Below are 24,417 nucleotides of genomic sequence, written 5' to 3'. Positions count from 1 at the left end.
CAAAACAAAGATCCCCCATATAGCCTTAACAGACTGTAGGGGCAAGTGCTGTTAGCGAGCACCTATGAAGGCCGGAACGGTACACGAGGGGGTGGGTGGCCAGCACCACGCCCGACCGTCTTTGTCTCCCTAGTGGCAATGTTTACACACCGCACCAGGTACTCATTTGAGGCTGAGTCGACCTAGGGGAGGCCCGGGACCGGTTCAGATAATCGTCACTGGTGTTGGCCATGAGCGGGAATCGAACCCAGGTCGCCAGGTTCATAGCGCAGCGCGCTAACCGCTACACTATCGCTCCCCACACAAACACAATCACACACAGACACACACACAATCACACACACAGACACAATCACACACAAAGACACACACAGCAAAGGTCACGGCCTGGCCTCCTTCCTCTTTGGAGTGGGGTGACAACCCCCCCCCCCCCCCAAGGAGAACCCCCAAAGGTGCACTGCGGGAGAGCTTCCTGCCATTCTGTGAGCCCTGGGGTTTTCGTGTTGCTCAATGGCCTTCCTTTTACTGCAGAGCACTGCCAGAGTTCAAAGTTCAGTCCGGCCGGCGGCTCCGGGGGAGGAGGCGGCCAAGGGGAGTGGTGGGGGCCGATGTGGGTGATCGCCCCTTGCCCCCCCAACTTCAAAACCCCCCCACAAATTGCACAGCGGAACCCCTCGACGGTATTTGGTTCCACGAAACCGAGTATAGCAAATGCACGTGAAAGGCTTAATGCGTTCGGATAGCATCGACAGTTACCCTTTTTCACCCGAAAAAACGTACTTAATAATATATTATTAAATAAAGATAACAACAACATTATAAACACGTAATATTAAAAGAAACGCGATTAATCGATGCGTTAGTTCATATTTACCGTACCTACAACAGCCCGTCTTTAACAGGGGAATGGTCGGTAAGAGAACACATTAGACTCTATGGAGGCACTACACGACTATACACTACACTATACACTACACTATGCACTACACTATACACATTGTGCTTCGTGGAGGCCCACTGTTAAGCGATTATTCGTTAACAGGTGTGGTCGTTAAGAGGCGTTCTACTGTATGCCTTATTAATATACTGAATATTTTGTTGCTGTAACTAACGTAGGGCTTTATTTTGAAAGTCTGAAATGTTGGGTTCACCGCCCTGCCCGCACCATCCCTTGGGAGGTGCATGGATCCCGTCGTTCCTGGCCCGGCCGTCACGGCCGCCCCGGGTCACGCCCCGCGCCCTCTGCGATCGCATCTGTCCGGGGCCCGCTCCCGTTCTAACGGCCGGCGAGCGGCTGGGTCCGCCACCTTTCCCCGCAAACCAAACCCCAGACATAGCTCTGCTCCAGCCTAGGCCTATCGACACAGTGCAGTTTACCGCGATAAAGTCCAACGCTATAAACCACCAGGTCCCAGTTACAGCTCGATTCCTGCTGCTGCCACCGGAACACCGATAACTCCACCGATTGCCGGACTGGACCGACCCGGTTAACCCCGGGCAGGTGGCAACTGTGGGCTACGACCAAGATAAAGTTCTCCCCCGTGCAGCCTTAACAGACTCTTGGGGAAAGTGCCGTTAGCGAGCAGCACCTACGAAGGCCGGCACGGCACACGAGGGCAGTGGGATGACCAAGCACCACGCCCGTCCGCCTTTGTCTCCCTCGTGGCTACGTTTACACACGCCACAACAAGTGCTCATTCGATGGCGATGGCAGGCAACGTTTACGCGGCCATTACGCGCGAAAAACCGCACAGGCGTAGCGCTGCACGTGAACGCTCACGCAGCGCGCCTTGGACTCGGAAGCCCGAGTTCGATTCCTGGCCACGATTAACGTCGGTGGCGAGCGATATCTGGACCAGGCCGGCCCCCATCCCCAACCCGCCCACCCACCACTTCCCCTTCCTTCAACAACCAACAGCGCCCAATGTGGTGAAGTATGGTCAGACAAACACCACAACCGATGCGGCACGGGGGGGGGGGCATGCCTTCATCCAGCAGTGGATCAATAAAGGGAGCGTTCATTGCGAACGCTCTTTAATTGTAACGATTATGGACCCAAACAAAAATTGGGCGTGTTTATTTATTTATTTTGTTCATCCGGGGGGCGGGGCCCGCATTGAGCTCGAGCTCTTAGGCAACGGTGACCCCGGTGGCGGGGGGTGGGGGGGTTGGGGAGGGGTGGAGGGGGTTGAAGGAGGACGCAGAGCTATGAAATATTGAAAAACGATAAAATTACGGCGAAACTACTTCAAGAGGAAACATGCATTGCAGCAGCTCCCGAGTGCAGCGCGGGTCCCCGCTTTCACGACGTCACGTACGAATGTTGAACTTCTTTCGCACCATACATAGCCAGCCGTGCGAATGCGTTCCTGGAAATCCCGTCGTTGTACAAATCGGACCATCGGCCGTATCGAACAGGGTGTAAATAGGCAAACATCCACGCAAACACTCGAAAAATAGCAAAAACGCTCCACCCCAAGTCACGTCGTAAATCGATCCACGGCGGCATGATAGCAAACGTCATAAAACGTGTGTCGTCGTAAGCTGGAGACTGCCTGCACTTATCCTAAACATCCGTTCAGTCAGCAGCATCGCACGGGAAATGAAACTGGCGAAAACAAACGGAGGAGGAGGGGGGGGGAGGCACCAGCGCCACACGACGACAACAACAGCCGCCATTCGCCACTAAGTAGCGGTGATGCCACCACGGCGGTTGTGCCAGGCCAGGTGCACTTTGAGGCCACATCAATTGTTCAAGGCTCACTGCTGATAAGGTCACGGGACAGACCCAGCAGGTGCCATGGGTTGACTAAGATGACTGGCAGACGCACCAGCTGTGCCCCCTACTGTGCCAACTTGCCGCATGTTAGCCGCCCTGCGCTCGGCTCGTTGTTGTGAGCGTCGCTCCTCTACCCACCGCTGTTGTTAAAGGCCGACTGTCTCCAACTGCTCAGGAGCGTCCTTCATGAGCCTCCTCCAAAGAGGTCCGATTTTGACACCGCCGGTACCGGCCATCGGAAAGTCCACTCAGCTCCGCATCCTCCCGTACAACCTCAGTCCATCTCTTCTCTAGCCTGTGCCGCACCCATTTAGCACCCTCGATCCAGCTCAACAGAAGCTGCTGGGGTATGCGGTGGTTGGGCATGTGGGGGCTACATGAGCCAGCCAACGCAGCGCCACACAGACACGCACGCACCTGGCCGGGTCGGGCGGTCGCGAAAGGCAACACAAACCTGGCTGCCGAAGACGTGATGTTCGCGGAGGCTGTACATTCTGAACCCGAGTCGACTTCTTATTCTTCAACCAAGGCAACGACGACGACGATGACGATGACGACGTCGCGTTCGCACCCCCGGCCGCGGAGCCTCGTCACGAGATCGCGGACCGGGTGACCGCGCTCGCCGCTCGCCCACGACGGGCCGGGGAACGTTGCAGCGGAGGTCGAGCGTTTGCTCACAAGCCCCTGGGGCTCGCCGCGGTACATCGTAGTGGTGGGGGGGGGGGGGGGTAAGGTGTGGCAGCTTCCCTACCCTGGGAGTTCTCTCGCTCGGTGGTCAAGAGGTGGACTTTGCCCGGTCGTTGGGCTGCGGTGATATTTTCGTCAGACAGGTATTTGGCCCCCGGCTTTCAATCGAATAGCTACGCACGAGGCCTCCTGAACTCTGGACGCCGCTGGCTGATATGTGTCTCTGCACCTTGCCGCCGCAATAAACGCCCCGGGGACAACACCCGGTCTGCGGGTCTCACAGCGCTCTTTTACAGCCGAGCCCTGCAGTTCCACGCCCACCCTCCCCCACACACCACAACCCCCACACCTCCTGCATCCTCTCTTTGTAATGCCAACACGGCTATCAGGTGTGCTGCCTCGCGGTGTCTGGAGGGTGGGAGGTACCACTGTGTCGGGTGTCACGGTGGCTAGGAGATGTTAGCTAGCTCGCCTGGTATGCAGGAGGTCGTGGGTTCGATCACGACCCTGACGCATGCTGCTGTATATTGTGAGTTTGCGTGTCTCTCTCTCTCTAATCGTCCACATCACGGTGGCTAGGCGAGGTTAACTAGCTCGCCTGGTCTACAGGAGGTCGTGGGTTCGATCACGACCCTGACGCATGGTGCTGTATATTGGGAGTCTGTGTGTCTCTCTCTCTCATCATCAACATCACGGTGGCTAGGAGATGTTAACTAGCTCGCCTGGTATGCAGGAGGTCGTGGGTTCGATCACGACCCTGACGCATGCTGCTGTATATTGGGAGTTTGCGTGTCTCTCTCTGCCCGTGGTAGCGTGGGTTTTTCTCCGGGTCCTCCGGTTTTTTTCCCTCCACACTTAGGTACACGCGTTTTAGAGTATTTGGCTGCTGTACATTTCCACTCGATGATAAGCCACTTTAATTGGGCTATCATTTGTGGCCAGCTGGCTTTAACAAAAAAAAAACAGCTATATCGTTTTTTTTACAGCGGTAGTCTACAAGTGTTTACTTGCACATAATGTGACCAATAAAAGAGTTATATGAGCAATATACAGTGATCCGTTTATAGATATCCCACTGCTCCTCTGACTCTCTCAGCAAGGGGGAGGGTGACAGCGAGCGTTGTTAAAGCGATCGCTCCGCGTCTCTACGGGATCCAGATTCTTCTAAATGGACTGGAGGGGTGAATCCGATGAGCAACGAAGCTCTTTTTCCCACGTGTCCAAGAGTATGGGCGGATCTCACAGAGCAGCAGAGAAAGGGGAAGGTGGTAGGTGGGTGGCGGCATCGGTGGCGATTTAAGGACCAGTGTCTCTCACACGCGCTCACAAAGACAAAGACCCCCCCCCCCCCCGTCTAGCCTCAACAGATTGTTTGGGGCAAGTGCCGTAAGCGAGTAGCAGCACCTATGAAGGCCGGTACGGCACACGAGGGGATAGGTGGCCAGCACCACGGCCGGCCGCCTTTACCTCCCCTAATGGCGATGTTTACTACACACCGCACCAGGTACTCATTTGAGGTTGAGTCCGCCTAGGGGAAGCCCAGGGGAAGCCCGGGACCGGTTCAGATAATCGCCGCCGTTGCGTTGGCCGCGAGCGGGAACCGAGGTCGCGTGGCCGGGTTCCTAGCGCAGCGTAGCGCTGATCGTGACGCTAACGCTCTGCTGACGCGCACGCTCTCACAAACACGCACACACACAAACACGCACACACACAAACACGCACACACACAAACACGCACACACACAAACACGCACACACACAAACACGCACACACACAAACACGCACACACACAAACACGCACACACACAAACACGCACACACACAAACAGGCACACACACAAACACGCACACACACAAACACGCACACACACAAACACGCACACACACAAACACGCACACACACAAACACGCACACACACAAACACGCACACACACAAACACGCACACACACAAACACGCTCACACACAAACACGCTCACACACAAACGCGCGCACACGAAAAAAGGGAAAAGATTGGCCCAATGGTGTCGCGCAAGCCAACGGAGAGGCAACCGCGGCGAACGCCGCTAGCACGGTGCGGCGTACCGCTGAGCCGTCTGCCAGCCAGTTTCCACCAAAGGAAATACGTGCATTTTATTTCACAAACGAAAAAGTGCGTCATCATTACTTCTTATTTTCGATCACACTCCTTCACGAAAGATTGGCCCGACTCACCGCTGCCGCCGGTGTCTTCGATGTTCTATCCGCGTTTTGCCGTGACCTGTAAAACAAACAAACAAACGAAGACAAGCCGCTATTCAGGTTGTTCGAGCCAAGACAGGAAGCCATCAAGCCTTTATGTTTGCCATGCGTGCGAGTGCGCGCGTTGTGTGCGTGGTGTAGCGGTTAGCGCTCACGGCCAACTGGTGTTGGCCGTGAGCGGTGGTGTAGCGGTTAGCGTGCTGTGCCGCGCCACAAACCCGGCGAGCCGAATTCCATTCCCGCTCACGGCCAACACCAGTGGCTATTGCATGAACCGGACCTGGGCCTCCTCCCAGGTAGACTTGACCTCAAAATGAGAATTTGGTACGGTGTGTAAACGTCGCCACTCGGGAAGGAGGCCAGGCCACGCCGGCCTTCGTGAGTGAGACCATCACCTCGTCATAGTGTGGGCCACTACGGTGGCGAGATGAATAAGAAGGTGCTCGCTAACAGCACTTGCCCCGAAAGTATGTTGAGGCTATACGGGGGGGGGGGGATCTTTGTCTTTGTTGGGAAGGGGCTTTGGGGGCAAACTCACACGAGCCATGTCAAGGCAGCGCATTCGCTCGCAACGAGTAGCACCCAACAGCAGTTCCCCCTAAGTATAAAAAGCACGGTACTGTAAAATAATAACAAATGTAATCATAAAGGGATCTATTTTATTCTGCAAAAAAATGTGGGTTTTACAGTAATTCGACACCCCATCGGTTCTCGTTTCCTCCCCGGCCAAGAATGCGGGAACTTCCACGTTGCCGTCGCCACCGCCGCACAGACAGCGATGACGACTCCACCACCACCACCACCACCACCGCACACTCGTCGCAGAAACCGCAAAGGAAAGGCCACGCGCTTGGCCACAGCCGTTGAGTGCGACACGACAACGAGCTCCATCCCATCCCCTGTGGAGTTTGCGGTGTCTCTCTCTCTCTCTCTCTCCCCCCCACCGTGGTCGCGTGGATTTTTCTCCGGGTCCTGCGTTTTTTGTTTTTCCCCTCCCACGTTTAGAATCGACGCCGCGCGTTTAGGGAGTAATTTTGCCTGCTACAGATGTCCACGCGATAAGCCACTTCTCGTCGGGCTGTCACTCGCGACAGCCAGGTCCGCTCCTGAGCTCAATGGGCCTTACCTGGTCAAATAAAACATTGCTTGAGTTTAGTGTATTGTTGGTAGCTACCACGTGTCATGTAAACGTGAATGGGGGCAATCTACGGAGAAAGGAAAAGCAATGTTTGATGTCTGTCCTCCGCACCTCCGATTGCTACAATGCGGTACACACACACGGGATGTCTGGCACGATGGCATCATGTGGTTTACTCACACTGAACGATAGTTGTCAGCTCCGGCATTTTCATCCTGCCACACACGAAACAGGAAACATTGCATTTAAAAAAATATAATTATATATTTTTTATGTACAGTTTCTCAACCACGGGTGCATTAACAACCATTTACGGCGTTCGGCCAGGAATGTCACGAAAAAAATTGCACACGAACGACGCATTCACGCAAGCACCCGATGCTCCGTTTAGAAGTTTAAAAATGAAATATGTTTTGAATTAGATAATTTAATTTCTTCATTAAAAGCTTATATCATTTTACATCTGAAATACTTAATTGAAAACGACATTTCGTGTGAATTTCCTCTCGTCGTTAAGTAGATGGCATTGCTGGGGGTTTGGTTCGATGCGGACTTTCACCCGCCCCTCTATAGCCCCGCCAAGCATTGGTTGGCTGGTTGGTCCCGGTCACGTGACGCACTTCAACCAATCTGTGCCGCGTTAGTCACAGAATGACAGAATCACAGACCTGGGTGTTTATATATTAGGATATATATATACAAATAAAACGATACTATTTTATTTCGCAAGAGTCGGCCGATGTGTGCCGGCCACCACCGATTTTTCAAGTTTGAAGAACCCCACCGCAAGTCACTCAATCGCAAGCGACATGGTAATTGTCGCCCCACGTCCCCAGTGCAAAAAAGACTTGGCAGAACCCTGCTGAAAAAAGAGTCTACGAGGCTCACTGTGGCCTTCTTGGGTAAACGAGCTGAATAATAATCCTAGTGATAGGGTAAACAAGCCCAACAATAGTGATAGATAGGCACGAAGGCCCAAAACCAGCAACAAACGGCACGATAAAAGCTTGTGAAAGATAAGAGTGATTGCGCGTTTCTTGAATCGAATGAAGGTTAGTATTATGATTACTTTAAGAATCTTGACTTAAAGCTTTCGTGACTGCAGGAATTCATATGCTTTGGGTCTTTCGGTAAAGCCACGTAGATAGAAAAAAAAAATATCACAACGTTTCGATCGCAACACCTGATGACGATTGCTTCTGTTGCGATCGAAACGTCGTGATATTTTTATTATTTTTCTATCTACGTGGCTTTACCGAAAGACTCAAAGAATACTTTAAGAATAATAAGCGCTCCAGCGGAAAGAGATGACGACAGCGATGGGAAGAGGGAATTGAAAAGTGGAGCAGTGGAACAAGAGAATAATCAGAGAGAGAGAGAAGTGTTTAAAATTTTCAAATACAAGGTGCAAACCTCCCCATGGCACCAGCTGTACACTCCAGAACAAATAGCAACAACCGCCGCTCACCACTAAGTGGCGGTGACATCACCACGTCGCTTGTGCAATGCTTGTGGTGCATGCACATACAAGCAGAGGCATTTGTCAATCCACTGCTGGATGAGGACCTCCCCACGCCTTACGGCTCGTGGGGATGAACTCGAAAACTAATTTCGAAACACTCATTTCTGTAGAACTGCTTTTTGCGTTTCGTTCATTGTCCTTCCCCTCCGGCATCTCCGATTCGCACGGCTGGCCACGTGCGGCGCAGAAGAAGAAGCCAAACGTACGTACGTGCGCACGTGACCAAACATCGCCACGCCGGTCAGTGCGGCGTCGGTGAAAAACCCACGACTGTCAAGTTTTGGATTCGGTCCTGAAAGTACCCACCGCCGCTCCTCGCCCTTCAGGGCCGACGGACGCCTCCGACGCTAGGCCCGGGGCGACCGCACCGTGGCGTTCCGCCGGCCCGGGTGGTCTCGTTCCGTCTGAAGCTCCTGGCATCAGAAGGCATCAAGCGCTGTCAGTGCGCGCTGGGGCATTACGTCATCGGCGAGATCTCCCCCCCGTCTTAGTTTAAATTCACACCGCGCCTTCGCCGAGGCTAACTGAGCTGGGCTGGGGGGCGGAGGTGCAGACGGTGGCGCGGTTTGCAGATGCTCCCCCCTGCCCCCCAGTGAATTCCACGTTGCACGACCACCAAAGGCCGGCCGTGACTTAATGTTCAACGTTCCGGAAGAAGCGACGCCCCGCAGACAGCTACGGATGCAGACGAATTTTTTGCCCTTCCATTTAACCTGAAAGTATTTGAAACAATAACAACAGTTATAACATGTAGGCTTTCGCCGACCAATGTCATTCATGATGGGTTCACAGTGATGACGTAGTCCTGCTCTATTTAAAAGCGGAAGCAGATGGATGGCTTCACTATTCTGACAAATTGCCCGATGATGCTGGATGTAATTACCAGCAAAACGTCGTATTACTCAAATTGTAAATGTTGTGGATTTACTCTCCAACACACCGGTGGGCTGTAGTAGTAACTAATCGGCGCGTTGTTTACGTGACAAACCTTACTGGCCGTGTCGGATGGTGGAGGGTTACGACACATTTATACTTACCCGATCTAACCTAAAAACCTTCATTATGAAAAATAGTTATCATAATAATACTAATAATGGCAACTTACAGCCCTTTTTATTTAAAGCTTTTGTGACTGCAGGGATTCATATTCTTGGTTCTTTCGGTAAAGTCACGTAGAAGGGACACAATAAAATAATTAAAATATAAAATAATAAAATTCTCACGACGTTTCGACTGCAACACAAGCAATCATCATCAGGCGTGAAAACCACAGCAAGAACATTTGAAAAAAGTGGCGTTTTTTTTTACGTTAGCACCACGGAGAGCGATTTGGCAGTTTGTTCAGATGGACAAGTCTATCTATGTTCGGAAAACAGGAGGGGGGAGACGAAAATAATGGATGCGGTCTGAAAGCCACCGTAATCGTGAACAATCAATTAAGACCCGAAATGGTTTATCAAATCCTTCCAATGATTGCTAAGCCAGAATCCATCTTCTCGGTTGAAATTGTCTCTGTGTTTTGTATATGTGGATAGCCTCATGAACGAATCTTTCATGGTAGCCAGATGGCGTGCAAAGAACCTCTGTCTTGGAAAAGTCAATGTCATGTGAGCCTACTGAATTATAACAGTGATCTGCCACGGCCGAGGTGTTGGTCCTACCGTATTTTAGGTCTGCTTTGTGTTCACGAATGCGGTCCGAGACATGGCGTTTGGTTTCTCCAATGTAACTACTACCACAGAGGCAACTTAGTTTGTAGACGCCAGGGTACTGTATGTCCGGAATCACATCTTTTACAGACGGAACCAGATGACGGATTTTATGTAATGTGTTGAATCGGTCATGGATCTTGTGTTTATTCAAGATTTTGGAGATCTTTTTTGTGATCCCCGCAATGTAGGGTAAAGTGATGGTTTTGAAAGGCTCCTCAAGAGGGTCCTTCTTCATGGTTGGAGTGATAGCTTTGCGGATTGTGTAGTCGGAGTAACCATTAGCTTTAAGAGCTTGGTGTACGTGCTTGAGTTCACTGGCTATGTGTTCCTGGTCGGATATGCATTGGGCTCTATGGTGCAGAGTCTTGATGAGGGAATTCTTCTGGGATGGATGGTGGTGGGAATCCGGTCTCAGGTAAGCATCCGTATGGGTAGCTTTCCTGTAGACAGAGTGGCTCATTGAACCATCAGGTCACTTTTTTATTAGGACATCCAAAAAAGGTAGCTTGCCATCTTTTTCGACTTCCATGGTAAATCTGATGGCTTGGTGTATGGAATTGATGTGGTCGAGGAATTGGTCTAGAGCAGGCCGGCCATGTGGCCAGATGACAAAAGTGTCATCCACGTACCTCTTCCATAAGGTTGGGCGCAGAGTGGCAGTCTGGATGGCGTCAGTCTCAAATTTCTCCATGAAAATGTTGGTTACAACCGGAGATAGGGGGAGTCCATTGGGGTGCCCTCAGTTTGCTTGCAGAAAGTTCCATTCCAAGTGAAGTATGTATTGGTTAAGCAGTGTCTCACCAGGGGGGGTACCTCAGTATATTTCGTCCTTGATGAACCACGTCTTCAATGATTGCGATGGTGTCAGGCACAGGAGCTTTGGTGAATAAGGAAACCATATCAAAACTGACAAGTAGGTCATCTGGGGACAGGAAAATACCCATGATTGTCGATACCAGGCGAGTAGAATTTTGTACCGCAGAGGTGGTTTTTCCAGTGAAAGGCCGCAGGATTTCAGACAGAAAACGAGCCAGTTTGTAGGTGGGGGAGTTGATAGTAGAGATGATGGAAGAAGGGATGTATCTACTTAATCTATTTTTGGTAAGCTGTATAATTTCAACCGAGAAGATGGATTCTGGCTTAGCAATCATTGGAAAGATTTGATAAACCATTTCGGGTCTTAATTGATTGTTCACGCTTAAGGTGGCTTTCAGACCGCATCCATTATTTTCGTCTTCCCCCTCCTATTTTCCGAACATAGATGGACTTGTCCATCTGAACAAACTGCCAAATCGCTCTCCGTGGTGCTAACGTTAAAAAAACGCCACTTTTTTCAAATTTTCTTGCTGTGGTTTTCACACCTGATTATGATTGCTTGTGTTGCAGTCGAAACGTCGTGAGAATTTTATTGTTTTATATTTTTATTATTTTATTGTTTCCCTTCTACGTGACTTTACCGAAAGAACCTTAGAATATTTACAGCCCTTTGTCAATGAACTGCTGGATGAATGCCCTCTGTGTGTCGTGTCAGTCGTGGAGATGGTTTGTCCGTACTGTAAGCTTTGTCAAGCGCCTTGATAAATTAGTTAAGATTAAACTAAACGCTATTTTTTTCATTTTATCAGGTAAAGCCCAACTGAGCTGTATAGCTCTTTTTCAGAAGCAACCTGGCCACAAGCGATAACCCAATGAAGTGGCTTATCATAATTTGAAAATTTATAGCAGCCAAAAATACTCTAAACGCACGTTGATTCTTAATGTGGGGGGGAAAAACCGGAGGAACCGGAGAAAAATCAACACGACCACGGGGAAAACATGCAAACTCCAAATATACAGCAGGCATCGTCAGGGTTGGGATACCCCCCACGATCTCCTGTATACCAGCCGAGGTAGCTAACATCTCGGCATGCTATTCCTTTGCTCTGCATGTACCATGGTCTTGGAGAGTGGGTGCTGCTGCTGGTGCGACCACTCTGTCAGAAGACGTACCTTCATGTTTGAGAATGTTCTCTGGCATCCTGAAGTCAGCTGGCAGTGACTGGTGGTGGCTGAGGCCTGAATAGACACGGGGACACGCGTTTTAGATTGCATCTCTGATAAACTGTACCTCGCTCGACATGGAAATTGATTTTATTCCAAGTGGTATGTTTCCCAAAGCCATTTCAGCCTGCGTAGTCCACATTGCAACCAGAAGCTCCAAAATTATTGTCGAATAATACAGTTCACTCGCGATTGCATGGGCTGCCTTGTTTACGCTAGCTTGCCCAGGAATGCTTCATTTAAACTTTATTATCTCAGCTGGTTAGGCCCAATGAGCTAGGCAGCTCTTGCACAAGGGCTAATCGAGCCTCATGTCTCAGTTTCAGGAGGGTCCTCGCAAGTTGTCACAGTAGGGCAGCGATCATCGCCAATTAGATAATTCAAGAAAACACCGTCGTTCACCATCATACACCATCGTTCTACCGAACCATCATTCACCATCGTTCACCGTACCAGTTCACAAAACCACCATTCGCCACCATTCACCACCATTCACCAGCCTTCACCAGCCTTCACCATTCACCGCCGTTCACTGTACCGTGATCACGGGCACTACCGCCACCGCCGCCGCCTCCGCAGCCGACGCCCCCTCCCCGGTCTCCATCCCGGGCCCCGGTAGACGCTCCGTCCGGCGCAGCGCCGCGGCTAAACGAGCGACTCCGGCCGCGCTTGTGCCGGCACCGCTTTCGGTCGGCCCTCGGCGGACTTGGCGGGTGAGCAGGAACCCCCGCGGTGGCGGTGGCGGTGACGGTGGGGGTGAGGTTGGCGGTGGGGGAGAGGGTGGTGGTGGGGATGACAGTGACGGTGGCGGTGGGGGTGGCGGTGGCGGTGGCAGTGTTGGTGGAGGTGGCAGCAACAGTGGCGGTGGCAGTGACGGTGGCGGTGGGGGTGGCGGTGGCGGTGGGGATGGCAGCGACGATGGCGGTGGGGGTGGCGGTGGGGATGGCAGCGACGATGGCGGTGGGGGTGGCGGTGGGGGTGACGGTGGGGATGGCAGCGACGATGGCGGTGGAGATAGGAGTGACGATGGCGGTGGGGGTGGTGGTGGGGATGGCTGCGACGATGGCGGTGGGGATGGCTGCGACGATGGCGGTGGGGGTGGCGGTGACGGTGGGGATGGGGGTGACGGTGGGGATGGCAGCGACGATGGCGGTGGGGATAGCAGTGACGATGGCGGTGGGGGTGGCGGTAGCGGTGGGGATGGCTGCGACGATGGCGGTCACTGCCACGTTGCCGTCCCGCACTGCCATCTCCACCCGTGGGTCTCCGTCTCCGTCAGCGCCATTGCTCCTGCGCCCGCCATTCGTAACTGGGCTCAGATCATTGATTCACTATAAAACTATAAAGTATTTTTCATTGTACCAGGTCCCACTGAGCTATAGAGCTTTTTTTTCAGAAGCAACATGGCTATCGCAAATGGAAGTTCAACGACAGTGGCTTATCATCATCGTCGCGTGCAAATTTACAGCAGCAGCTGCAAAATAGCCTTAACGAGTGACGCTGATTCTAAACGTGGGAGGGGAAAAACCCGGAGAAAAATCCACGTGACCACGGGGGAGAGACATGCAAGCTCCGAATATATACGGCAAGCGTTGCTAAGTTTTACTACAGGCAAATGGCCCGCATTTGAACCCACAAACTCTAAGCGTCTGTTTAACTATTCATTTTAAAACCGTTCCCAAACGCACTTTTTACTTGGTTGCCGCAGGGGAGGCGCTCGCACTTACGAGCACGGAGGGAGACGCGGCAGCGGCGGCGGGAGAGCGGCCACGGGTGTGGCGTCGCCGTCCCGCCCCCCTCCGCCCCCCACCTCGGGCTGCGCGTGGTGAGCGGGATCGACCACGACCTTCACCTTGGCCTGCGGGGACACAGCAACGTGGCAGCGGACACACGCCAGCCGGGGCCGGCCGGCCGACAAGCGACACGCTCGTGATCCACAATTTTACTCGAGGGCTTCCGCGACCAATGTTGTTCACGCTAAGTTTTTTTGTTTTTGGGGGGGGGTGTGTGTCGTAAACCAACCTCCACCCGACAAGGCGAATTAGCGCAGGTTTTTGTCACGTGAACAGAACGTGAAAATTTCGCCACCCGTGTGTCTGTGACCTGTGCTTGTCGCGCGACAGTCGGCGTCGAGATCGTGGGTCGGCTGTGTCGGGTGGAGGTGCGTTTACGGCACGTTATTGTTCATGCGATCTGACCCAAGCAGCCCAAGACAAAAAAAAACAAAACATCGTGGACAAGAAAACACAGCGCGGTGCTGAGGTGGCCGGGTGGCTGAGGTCAGAGCTCTGGGAGCCGGCACCGCTGAGATCCTGGGTTCGAATCCAGGCCTCAGCCAGCAAACTGCGATTACACCGGGTTCTCAAGCATAGCATGCTGATGGTCTCAGCCCAGACACCAGCAACTTACATAGATTCACACAGAAACCATTGGACTTACCTGGAGACCCACAGACTTACAGAGACCCCTCTAATTACATAGACTGCGTCGCGACTAAAGAGCGCTCCCAAGTGTAGCGGTTTCCTTGCACTCAATAAAAACCGCAGCTAAATTAATTAAAACATCAGTTTGACCGCCGCTCGTGTGATGATCAACGACTCCCGACGGCAGACCAGGGGTGTAAATTGCCTCGACTTTGCGTCGCAGAGGGCACTTGAAGAGGGCATCTCAGAGCTTGCTCCGCGTTGTCCGCTTCCGCGAGCCGTTCCCGTCTCACACGGAGTGTCGCGCCGCTCCGACAGCGCCACAGGCGGACTTCATCGTCACGTGGACGCGCGGCAACGATGAGCACAGAGGAATTTTTTAATATATATTAAAAACACAAAAATTTAAGGTTTAAGAAGGGGCGACTTATTTAAAGAGGTTAACGGTGGCGCCGTGGTTGGGTGGCCCTGTCTAGGCGCGTGGACTCGTGCTATCGCTTATTTATAAACAACGGCTCACATGGTACGAGAAAGCAGGATCGCTGAACGTATACAGGAGTGTAAAAACAACGCACACATCCCAGCCCACCCCAGCCCCCATTCCTTCCTTACAGGGGTGTGTGCATCTCGTTCCGATCTCCCTTCCCATCTGTTGGTGGAAAATACACACGTCGTAAATCATACCAACCCTGAAAAACGTAACGCACTCAAGACGAGAGCAAGTACTTGCACATCCGTATTCATTTTTTTACCAAGCGGGTGCAGTTGAAATATTATGAATGGGAAGTGAGCAATTGCTTCCTCCTTATATTTGCCAACATAAAGCAGCCACCCCCCTTTTTTCACGACAATTATTCTCCCCCAAATTTTATCCAAACCAGCACTTATCGGCGATCACGTCAACGACAAAAAAAAAAGATTATCCCATCGCGACACCCTCCAAGGGCAGCGCGCTCGTTTCGTGTTACAGAATGGCCCACGGGGTAAGCGGATACCACAAAGCTACTTCTGAGATCCAGTCCAGTGACCTCTGGTCCACATAGGAGAGAGCAGCGAGTACCTTCCGGCCTGCTCGGCCACCGAGAGTCAAGTTCACCGCATGACAGTAAAAACGATATATTTCATAATTGAAATTAAGGCAAACTAAGCAGAGAACACCATTTATACGTAGGCTTTCACGACCGATATTATCCATTAGAGGTTTTTGGGTTGGAACACGTTAATATAAAGGTGTCGTTAAACCCGCCACCACCACCACCACCCGACACAGCCAATCAGTAAGGTTTGTCACGTAAACGAAGCGTGCCAATTAGTTACTTGTACAGGACACCGGTGTGTTGGAGAGTGGACCCCAACATTTACAAATGACACAATTATACTTACACTCCCTGAACTTCTTTCACACTGCACGTCGCCAACCGTGCTAATTGGAGGTGCGGGGGAAGGACAACAAACTTAACACCGCTGCTGCGATCACGTGCCGTGGCTCTCCCTTGTTAATGAGCTGGGGAAACTGGCTACACGGGAGAGTCATCCGTGCAACAAGTCTAAACTTAAACACAAAACCGGGACGAAACTGTTAACACGCTGCATTTAGAAACGATGGTTTTTAATCACCTGGAGTCGAACCCAGGATCCAGGCAGTGCCAGATCATGTGATCTGACCTCTGACCCACCCAGCCACTTCAGAAAGACTGTACACGCAGACACCCACACAGCGGGTAGTGGAAATGTCTAAGTCGTGACATGGAAAGAAACGAGTGGCCTTGATGGTTATTTGTCTACGTGGTCCACTGGATGTTCGGGTATAGTTGGTCTATCATCATCGTCGTCACCATTGTTATTACCATCATTATCACCATCGTTAGCTCCATCATTATTATCGTCACCATCATCGTGATTATCTTCATCATCATCACTACCATCATCATCATCGATGTCCCAAGGTTTTAATCCGCGCCCCGGGAGATGCCGTTGTCTCAATCCTCCTCAATCCACTCTAGCAGCTCCACAGATGTCGTCGCTTTATTGTCACCGGACCTCTGAGCCACAACAACAGCGATCCTCCAGTCAACGGCTGAAATGTCTGCGCCATAAACCGCTAGGACTGTCGCACTGACGCACGTCTTTGCCTGACCACCGGACACTGGCCTTTGTCTTTTCGACGATACGAGCACGGGGATCGGCTTGCATCGTGTCAACAACCTTCTGCGTGTGGCTGTCCGGAATGGGTGGGTCACGGTGGCCCTTGGAAAACAAAAACAAAAAAAACCCTAAAAACCGGACTAGCACGGTTGGCTACGTACGGCGCAAAAAGAAGTTCAGCATAAATGCTTGCATATGTCAAAACGTGTGTGGTTAATGCAGACTTCATGACTTGTTCTCGGCGACTGGTCACGTGTATCATTGTTCATCATCTTAACACTGACAGAAAAGGGCCCCATAGAGATGCCGCTTATCAACTACTCCACACGCGTAAAGAATAAGGAGACGACTCCATCCCCACCACCACCACCACCACCCCCACCCAATCCATCGACAGAATGCACGCAGCCACCCCCACGGCGCACGAAGACACACACCCCACATCAACGAGCGGGAACAACGGTACGTGCATGGCGATCCAACGGCTTTTGTCTTCTGATCCTCTGGCCCTTGTGTGGACACGCCGCCGGGTCGGAGGTCACGGCGGCGGGGGCGGCCGGGTCGGAGGTCGCGTGCTGTTGATCGGCGGTGGCGGTTGCCGGTTGCGGCGGTTGCGGCTCGCCGGCGAAGGGAGGGTGAGTCTTGAGGGTGACCTCCACGCCACTCGGGTCCTGCTTCAAGACCCTCACCACGTTCTGCATCTCCCAGCCGACCTGCGTCACACCACGAGGCCAGGATAGTACGATTCGGTCATCGATTTTTTTTTTCTTTCGAGTTGATGTCACGTAATGATCCGACCTACAATTTGATTTTTTTGGGGTCCGATCCAGCGCAACAATCTAACCCTTTACCATTCCGGCGACGTACTGACGTGTGCACGTCAACGGTTTTTTCTTCCCGTTCCGTTCCGATGACGTATAAGCTTCTCAACGCTTTCGCTTTTCCCTCCCGCTATACGAAATTTTTTTAATAATAACAAGAAAAAGAACCGTGCTGTGCTTAGTTTGTTTGTCCTTGCCCGCACCTCCGATTAACACGGTTGGCTACGTATGGTGCAAAAGAAGTTCAACATACATATGAGTATGTGTCTCTATGGGTTTCTGTGGGTCTATATGAGTCTCTGCATCTCTGTGGGTCTGTATGGGTCTCTTCCTTCCGATATTAGGAAGACACTGGAGGTCTGCACTTTTGAATCATCTAGATTGAAAACTCATTTCTGTAGAATTTATTTCTAACAGCTTTCTGGCTACGTACGGAGCCACATAAGTTTCAACGTGCTGTACCCACACTGGGGCCGTAGGGAAACAGACAGAGAACCTCGAAGCGGATCGCCATGTACCGACCGCGGGAGGCGTTTTCGGCGCGGCTAGTGCCGGGTGCCGCCCTGCGGGTGGAGTCAGAGGGCTACCTCTCGGGGAGCGCTCGGTAATAATCACCGAGCCACCGTGGCTCGGTGCGGCCGCGGTGACCGCGTCAGCGTCAGTTATCTAACAGACAGGCCAAACAATGAGGGTGAAGTCTGAAGCAGTCCAGAGTGCGGCGCCCCCCCCCCCCCCACACACCCCAACCCCCCACCCACCTCCTCACCCACCTCAACATCACAAATCCGCAGGCAGGGGATTAATAATGGGGCGAAGGTTGTAGATCCCACCACCTCGCGCTCACCCAATCGGGACAAGCCGAGCGCAAAGGGAATTTTATACGGGGGGGCAGGGGGGGGGGGGGCGGGGTAAAGGGGGGGCGGCCGACTTCACCGTCGGCGTCGTGAACACGGCAGGATAAATAAACAACGGGCGTCACATTTATATTTCCGAAGCGCTGCGAGTAGACGTCACGTAGCGTCGCAATCGGCGTTCAAAAAGCGGAGCGATCAGTCGGGCCGATGCCGTCGCCATGCCGGGCCGGCTTGAATGTTTGGCACCCCCCACCCCGGGCCCCCCCCCTCTCTGCGTTCGCTTGCCTCGACGGCCTACCGGTCACAGCCAGCCGAAACCGAACCGGCGTGGAAGAGTAGACCAAGTACCCTCTAGAGGGGCTCCATATGGAGCCTCCTCTACATAGATATAATGACCCCAAATTATGGATATTACCCAATAAGGGATATTACCCAATATAATGACCCTAAATAAGGGATATTGCCCAATAAGGGATATTAACCAATATAATGACCATAAATAAGGGATATCACCCAATAAGGGATATTACCCAATATAATGACCCTAAATAAGGGATATTACCCAATAAGGGATATTACCCAATATAATGACCCTAAATAAGGGATATTACCCAATAAGGGATATTACCCAATATAATGACCCTAAATAAGGGATATTACCCAATAAGGGCTATTACCCAATATAATGACCCTAAATAAGGGATATCACCCAATAAGGGATATTACCCAATATAATGACCCTAAATAAGGGATATTACCCAATAAATTTTGATTTAAAGCTTTCGTGACTGCAGTAATTCATATTCTTAGTTCTTTCGGTAAAGTCACGTTGAAGGGAAACAATAAAATAATAAAATATATATAAAACAATAAAAATTCTCACGACGTTTCGACCATAACACAAACGGTCGTCATCAGGTGTGTCGGTTTGCATAAATTTATTTATTTTCAAACGGTGTATTTATTTATTTATTTGAAAAAACGTTTGCGCCACGCGCAGCGATTTGGCAGTTTATTAAGAAGGACTAGTCCATCTATGTTCTGAAAAGAGGAGGGGGGAGACGAAAAATTTAATGTATGCTGTCTGAAAGCCACTGTAAGCGTGAACAATCAATTAAGACCTGAAATGGTTTATCAAATCTTTCCAATGATTGCTAAGCCAGAATCCATCTTCTCGGTTGAAATTGTCTCTGTGCTTGTATATGTGGATAGCCTCATGAACGAATCTCTCATGGCCATCTGGCTATCATGAGTGTTCCCCGAGCCCTACCTTACCCCTAGTCACCGCCCCTAACACCTTTGTCCCTGCAACTTCAATATACTCTCATCTACGCTCAGCCTAGCAACCCACCGACCCTATCGAACCGTGCGCTCACTTCATACCAAACCCATCTACCTTCACGCGCCACGCCCGTTCTTACCAGCCTCATCCACCATCACGCTCCACCCATTCCTCCTTCAACCCCCCCCTCCACCTGCCCGTCGCCTCCTTCCCCTGCTGCCCACGTCTCAATCCTTCTCCAAACCCGACCGCTAAACGGCCGTGCTATCCCACCCGCCGTCCTTCACCTTACTTTTGCCATTTCGTACCGCGGTCGGCAAGCATCGTCAAGCGCCTTGGCGAAAGGCGCTTAAAAAAAAATAGAAGAGGATTGTTCGTCAAGAACTGCTGATGGTTTCAGCGTGATGCCCCGAGTGCTCTTCATACACCTGCTTCTGTCGCGAGGCCTCCTGACCGCGTCGCACGGCCTGCCCCGACACTTTTTCACGTCGCTGCGGGAGGACCTTTGGTTGCCGTATCGTCACCGTGCCGTTCGAATATTATCACCGCGGCAACCCCCCCCCCCCCCCCCCCACCTACCGATCACGATCGTCGTGGTGACGCGAACGCGAGGAGCGGGAAGTTTGGCGTGCGTGGTTACTCACTCACCACCGTCTGCCGGTCGACCGCGATTAATTCATCGCCGTCGTGAATGTCGCCGGAGAGGTCGGCTGGGGACTGGGCACAGGGGCAAGGTGTGGGAGAGGAACAGCGCAGAGAGACGAGTTCATTCTTGATTTGAAGCTTTCGCGACTGCAGGAATCCATACTCTTTGGTTCTTTCGGTAAAGTCACGTAAGGTAGAAATAAAATAATGGATCACGACGTCTCGATCGCGACGCAAGCAATAGTCACCAGGCGGGACAACCACGGCAAGAAACAACTGCTGAAGTAGTCGAGAGATCTGCCGTGGCACGAGTCAATTCTGGCAGTTTGCCCGATGAAGCCGGCCGTGATCACCGCCAGCGTGACGTCACGGTACTCTGAACTGTGAATGTTGCGGTTTTACTCTCCAACACACAACCGGTGCGCTCAAGTAACCGACTGGCACGTCTCGCTTACGCGACGAGCCTCACAAGCTGGGCTGCGTCGGGTCGGCGGCGGGTTTAACGACAAGTTCATATTCACGCGATCGAACCTGAAAAGAAGAAGAAAAAAAAAACCCTTTACCGTCGTTAATATCGGTCGTGAAAGCCCACTACTGCGACGTGCTAAACTGAACATTAGCGGCTCTCCCGTATGGAGCGGCGGGCGCGCAAACGGACGACGACGAGCGTACACGCAGACACACTCCTCGTGATGAACAACCATTTGTTTTCTCGGCCATGAGAGTCGCAGCGGAGGCCTGCGGCCCTCCCAAACAGGACACACGACACACCGCGGGCGGGTGGGCGGGCGGGCGGGCGGGCGGGCGGGCGGGCGGGCGTACTCGCGCGCGACGAATTATTGCACGCGGGATGCACACAACGCGGAGCGGCTGCGCGTAGCACGACAAATTATACGCAGGGCGTACGCCGCACACGTGCGCAACACAGGCACACACCAAATCATATACGGGACATACGCAACACGGAGCAACATACATAGCGCAACAAATTATAGACAGAACATACACAGCAAAGAGCAACGTACGTAACACCACATAACACAAGACACGCAGGACATACAGTACACAGCACTGCGCAACAAAATACAATTAATCCCGTGTAGCCTATTCACAGACTGTCGGGCAAGTGCTGTTAGCGACCACCTTTGAAGGCCGGCACAACACGTGAAGGGGTTGGTGACCAGCGCCACGCCCTGCCGCCTTTGTCTCCCCAGTGGTGATGTTCACACGCCGCACCAGGTAATCATTTGAGGCTGACCTAGGGGAGGCCCAGGCCCGGTTCAGATAATCGCCACTGGGTGTTGGCCGTGAGCGGGAATTGAACTCGGGTCGCCAAGGTTCTCAGCGCAGCGTAGCGCTAACCGCTGCACCACCGCTCCCCAGGCAGAGCCATTCGCGGAACAAACCGTGAGCCTGCGAAAGAGAGAGCTTCACATCGCATCGATATTTCTCCGGGCCAAATAAAGAGCCGTGGAAACCCCAAGGCAATCGGAGGTGGGCAAAGTCCAGACGAGTGTTGACAAAGAGCGTGGACTTCTAGACAATGACGAGGGTCAGAGTCTGCAGCGTGGTACCAACGAGGGCACCACGAACCACAACGCTCCCAGACAGGTTCCTAAAATGGTCAGCGGGGGAAGGGCTTCCCAAAGTTCAGGTGAATCTTGATGCTAAAAAAGAAATGCTCAAAATCTGGCCCAGAGGTGCACGATTCGAACGTTTAATTGTGTGTGTGTGCGCGTGAGTGTATGAGCGCATGTCTGTGCGTGGTCTACGAGTGTATGTTTTGGTGTTCGTGTGTGTGTGTGCATGCGTTTATGAGCGAGTGTATGGGTCCATAAATGTGTGCTCGTGTGTATGAGCTTTAATCTTTGTTTGCGTGAGTGTATGAGTGTATTTATGTGTGTGTGGGCGTGTACGAGTGAGTGAGTGCGCGTATGAGTGTGTCGGGAGTGGCAGTGAAGTGGTTAGCATGCTGCTCGATGAACCCAGCAACCCCTCAGTACAATGCCCGCTCAAGGCCAAAACCGGTGACGGTTATCTGAACCGGTCCTGGGCCTTCCCTAGGTCGACTCGGCCTCAAATGAACACCCTGCTGCGGTGTGTAAACATCGGCGCTCGGGAGATAAAGGTGGTGCTGGCCACCCACCAGCGTCGAGTGCCACGCCGGCCTTCGTAGGCGCCACTCGCGAACAGCGCCTGTCCCAACACGCCTGCTAAGGCGAGCGCGCGTGTGTCGTCGGCTGTTTTTGTCTACTCACATTCTCCACCACCCCCGTGACCACGTGCATGCCTTCCGGGGTTGTTTTCAGGTAGAGGCCCTGGGAGGGGACAGAACAGGGTGAGCAACCACGGTGGGCGAATGCTGGCACCGAGCCGCGGTTGTTGTCGACAAAACGTAAACCGGTGGCAATTTTAAAATGAAAAACTCAACTTAACTATCGACTCAGCCTAAACCATTGGCTCTTTATCAGAGGTGACGTGGCCACACATGATAGCTCATCGAAGTGGCTGATATCACCACCATCATCACCACACGTGGAGATTTATAGGAAGCAGCGGCCGAATAATCTAAATGCCGCGTGGCGTTTATAAGTGTCGAGGAGGGGGATGGCAAAACCGGAAAGAGGGAACAACGGGAGAACAATCCACGCGAGTGAACCACCGCGGGACAGACAGAGAGAGAGAGAGAGACGCGTGACAACGTTAGTCGCTGAGCACAGTCGCCCAGAGTCCCAGGCACACGTCAAGGGGCCGGCGACAAAGCGGCACTGTTCCTAAAGTGCGCGACGGATAAAGAGTGGGACACACGAATCCCGTGAACTGAGCAGCAAGGTTATTATTGAACGCCGACACAGGCAGGGGTTGGGTATGGGTACACGATGACGACGACGACGACGATGGGGAAGATACAGTGACCTCCGCGTAAAGGTCACCCACGGTACGGGGCAGGCGGGGCCGCGCTGCCGATTATAGAGCGGCTGGCGGACACCCGACACGCTCCGCTCGCATTGCCACCGACGTCGACACGGCCGCAAGCCCCGGACAGCCTCGCCGGCCCGCCAGGAAGAGCAAACCCGGGCGTGAATGCGCTTGCTCGTGCTGCAGCGGCTTACGAGCGCCAACAACAAAAACAACGACAGCAACAATAATAACAACGTCCAATTCATAAGGTGCCACAAAATCCATGCAGCGAGTCGTCAATACAAAAGTTGGGAAGCGGTGGGGGGGGGGGGGTGTGGGGATGAGGGGGGGAGGGTACGCGGGTGTGGGGGGGGGCAGTAAAGCACGAGAAGCGTCACTCGCGTGCCGTTCCGCGTGGCCACGTCTTCAGCTCAGCAGCTGCCGCCCGAGGGCCGCTGTGGACCGACCGCTCTCGTTGCGTACGAACCCGCGGGCAGCTCGCTCCGCCCGCGGGCAGCTCGCTCCGCCCGCGGGCAGCTCGCTCTGCCCGCGGGCAGCTCGCTCCGCCCGCGGGCAGCTCGCTCCGCCCGCGGGCAGCTCGCTCCGCCCGCGGGCAGCTCGCTCCGCCCGCGGGCAGCTCGCTCCGCCCGCGGGCAGCTCGCTCCGCCCGCGGGCAGCTCGCTCCGCCCGCGGGCAGCTCGCTCCGCCCGCGGGCAGCTCGCTCCGCCCGCGGGCAGCTCGCTCCGCCCGTGGGCAGCTCGCTCCGCGCGCGCCACGTTCTTCCGCACCAGCGTCGGGATCAGATTGTTTTTTTGTAACGTCGCCCGTGCGTGACGCTCCCGTGCGTGACGCTCCCGTGTGTGTGGCCCGTGTTTGTGACGCTCCCGTGTGTGTGGCACCGTCTGGGTCCGGTGATCGTTGATGAGGAGTGCTGCAGCGGCTTGGTTCCTGCTGGCAGCGGGGATGTGGGAATTGCCACACGGGGACCGCCCTACCCCCAAAAATGTTACTGTCAAACAAACTCACCAGGCTTTGTTCAAACTTTAAAAACCTACGATTGAAACGTGGTACGGTGCCAACAAACCAATGGCACGCCGCTGGTCATGCCACGCCACTGCGGCATGGGGAAAATAACTTGTCGCTTTCCGTCGGTGTAGAAATAATAACAAATATTAAACAATCGCTCACGATGGACTCTGCTGACGAGACACTGTCACGTTGAAACC

At 52.9% G+C, this 24,417-nt stretch overlaps 1 protein-coding gene across 4 annotated transcripts in view; it reads right to left on the bottom strand.

Moving 5' to 3' along the window:
• LOC116955621 (connector enhancer of kinase suppressor of ras 2-like) overlaps positions 1 to 24,417 on the bottom strand; it is a 65,578-nt gene that overhangs the window by 17,922 nt on the left and 23,239 nt on the right. For all 4 annotated transcript variants that reach the window (XM_076053316.1, XM_076053317.1, XM_076053319.1 and 1 more), the window contains 9 exons: positions 22,549 to 22,608; positions 20,294 to 20,362; positions 17,159 to 17,401; positions 13,848 to 13,978; positions 12,659 to 13,410; positions 12,070 to 12,135; positions 8,675 to 8,781; positions 7,027 to 7,061; positions 5,682 to 5,727 (listed from right to left, as the gene is read on the bottom strand). In XM_076053316.1, coding sequence (XP_075909431.1) covers positions 5,682 to 5,727; positions 7,027 to 7,061; positions 8,675 to 8,781; positions 12,070 to 12,135; positions 12,659 to 13,410; positions 13,848 to 13,978; positions 17,159 to 17,401; positions 20,294 to 20,362; positions 22,549 to 22,608 — 1,509 coding nt within the window. The remainder of the gene's footprint in view (positions 1 to 5,681; positions 5,728 to 7,026; positions 7,062 to 8,674; positions 8,782 to 12,069; positions 12,136 to 12,658; positions 13,411 to 13,847; positions 13,979 to 17,158; positions 17,402 to 20,293; positions 20,363 to 22,548; positions 22,609 to 24,417) is intronic.

Source organism: Petromyzon marinus, chromosome 60, assembly GCF_048934315.1.
Source record: "Petromyzon marinus isolate PM22_M1 ecotype Great Lakes invasive population chromosome 60, UKy_Petmar_22M1.pri1.0, whole genome shotgun sequence".
Classification (NCBI taxonomy): Eukaryota; Metazoa; Chordata; class Hyperoartia; order Petromyzontiformes; family Petromyzontidae; genus Petromyzon; species Petromyzon marinus.
This window is presented reverse-complemented; position numbering and strand designations above follow the sequence as displayed.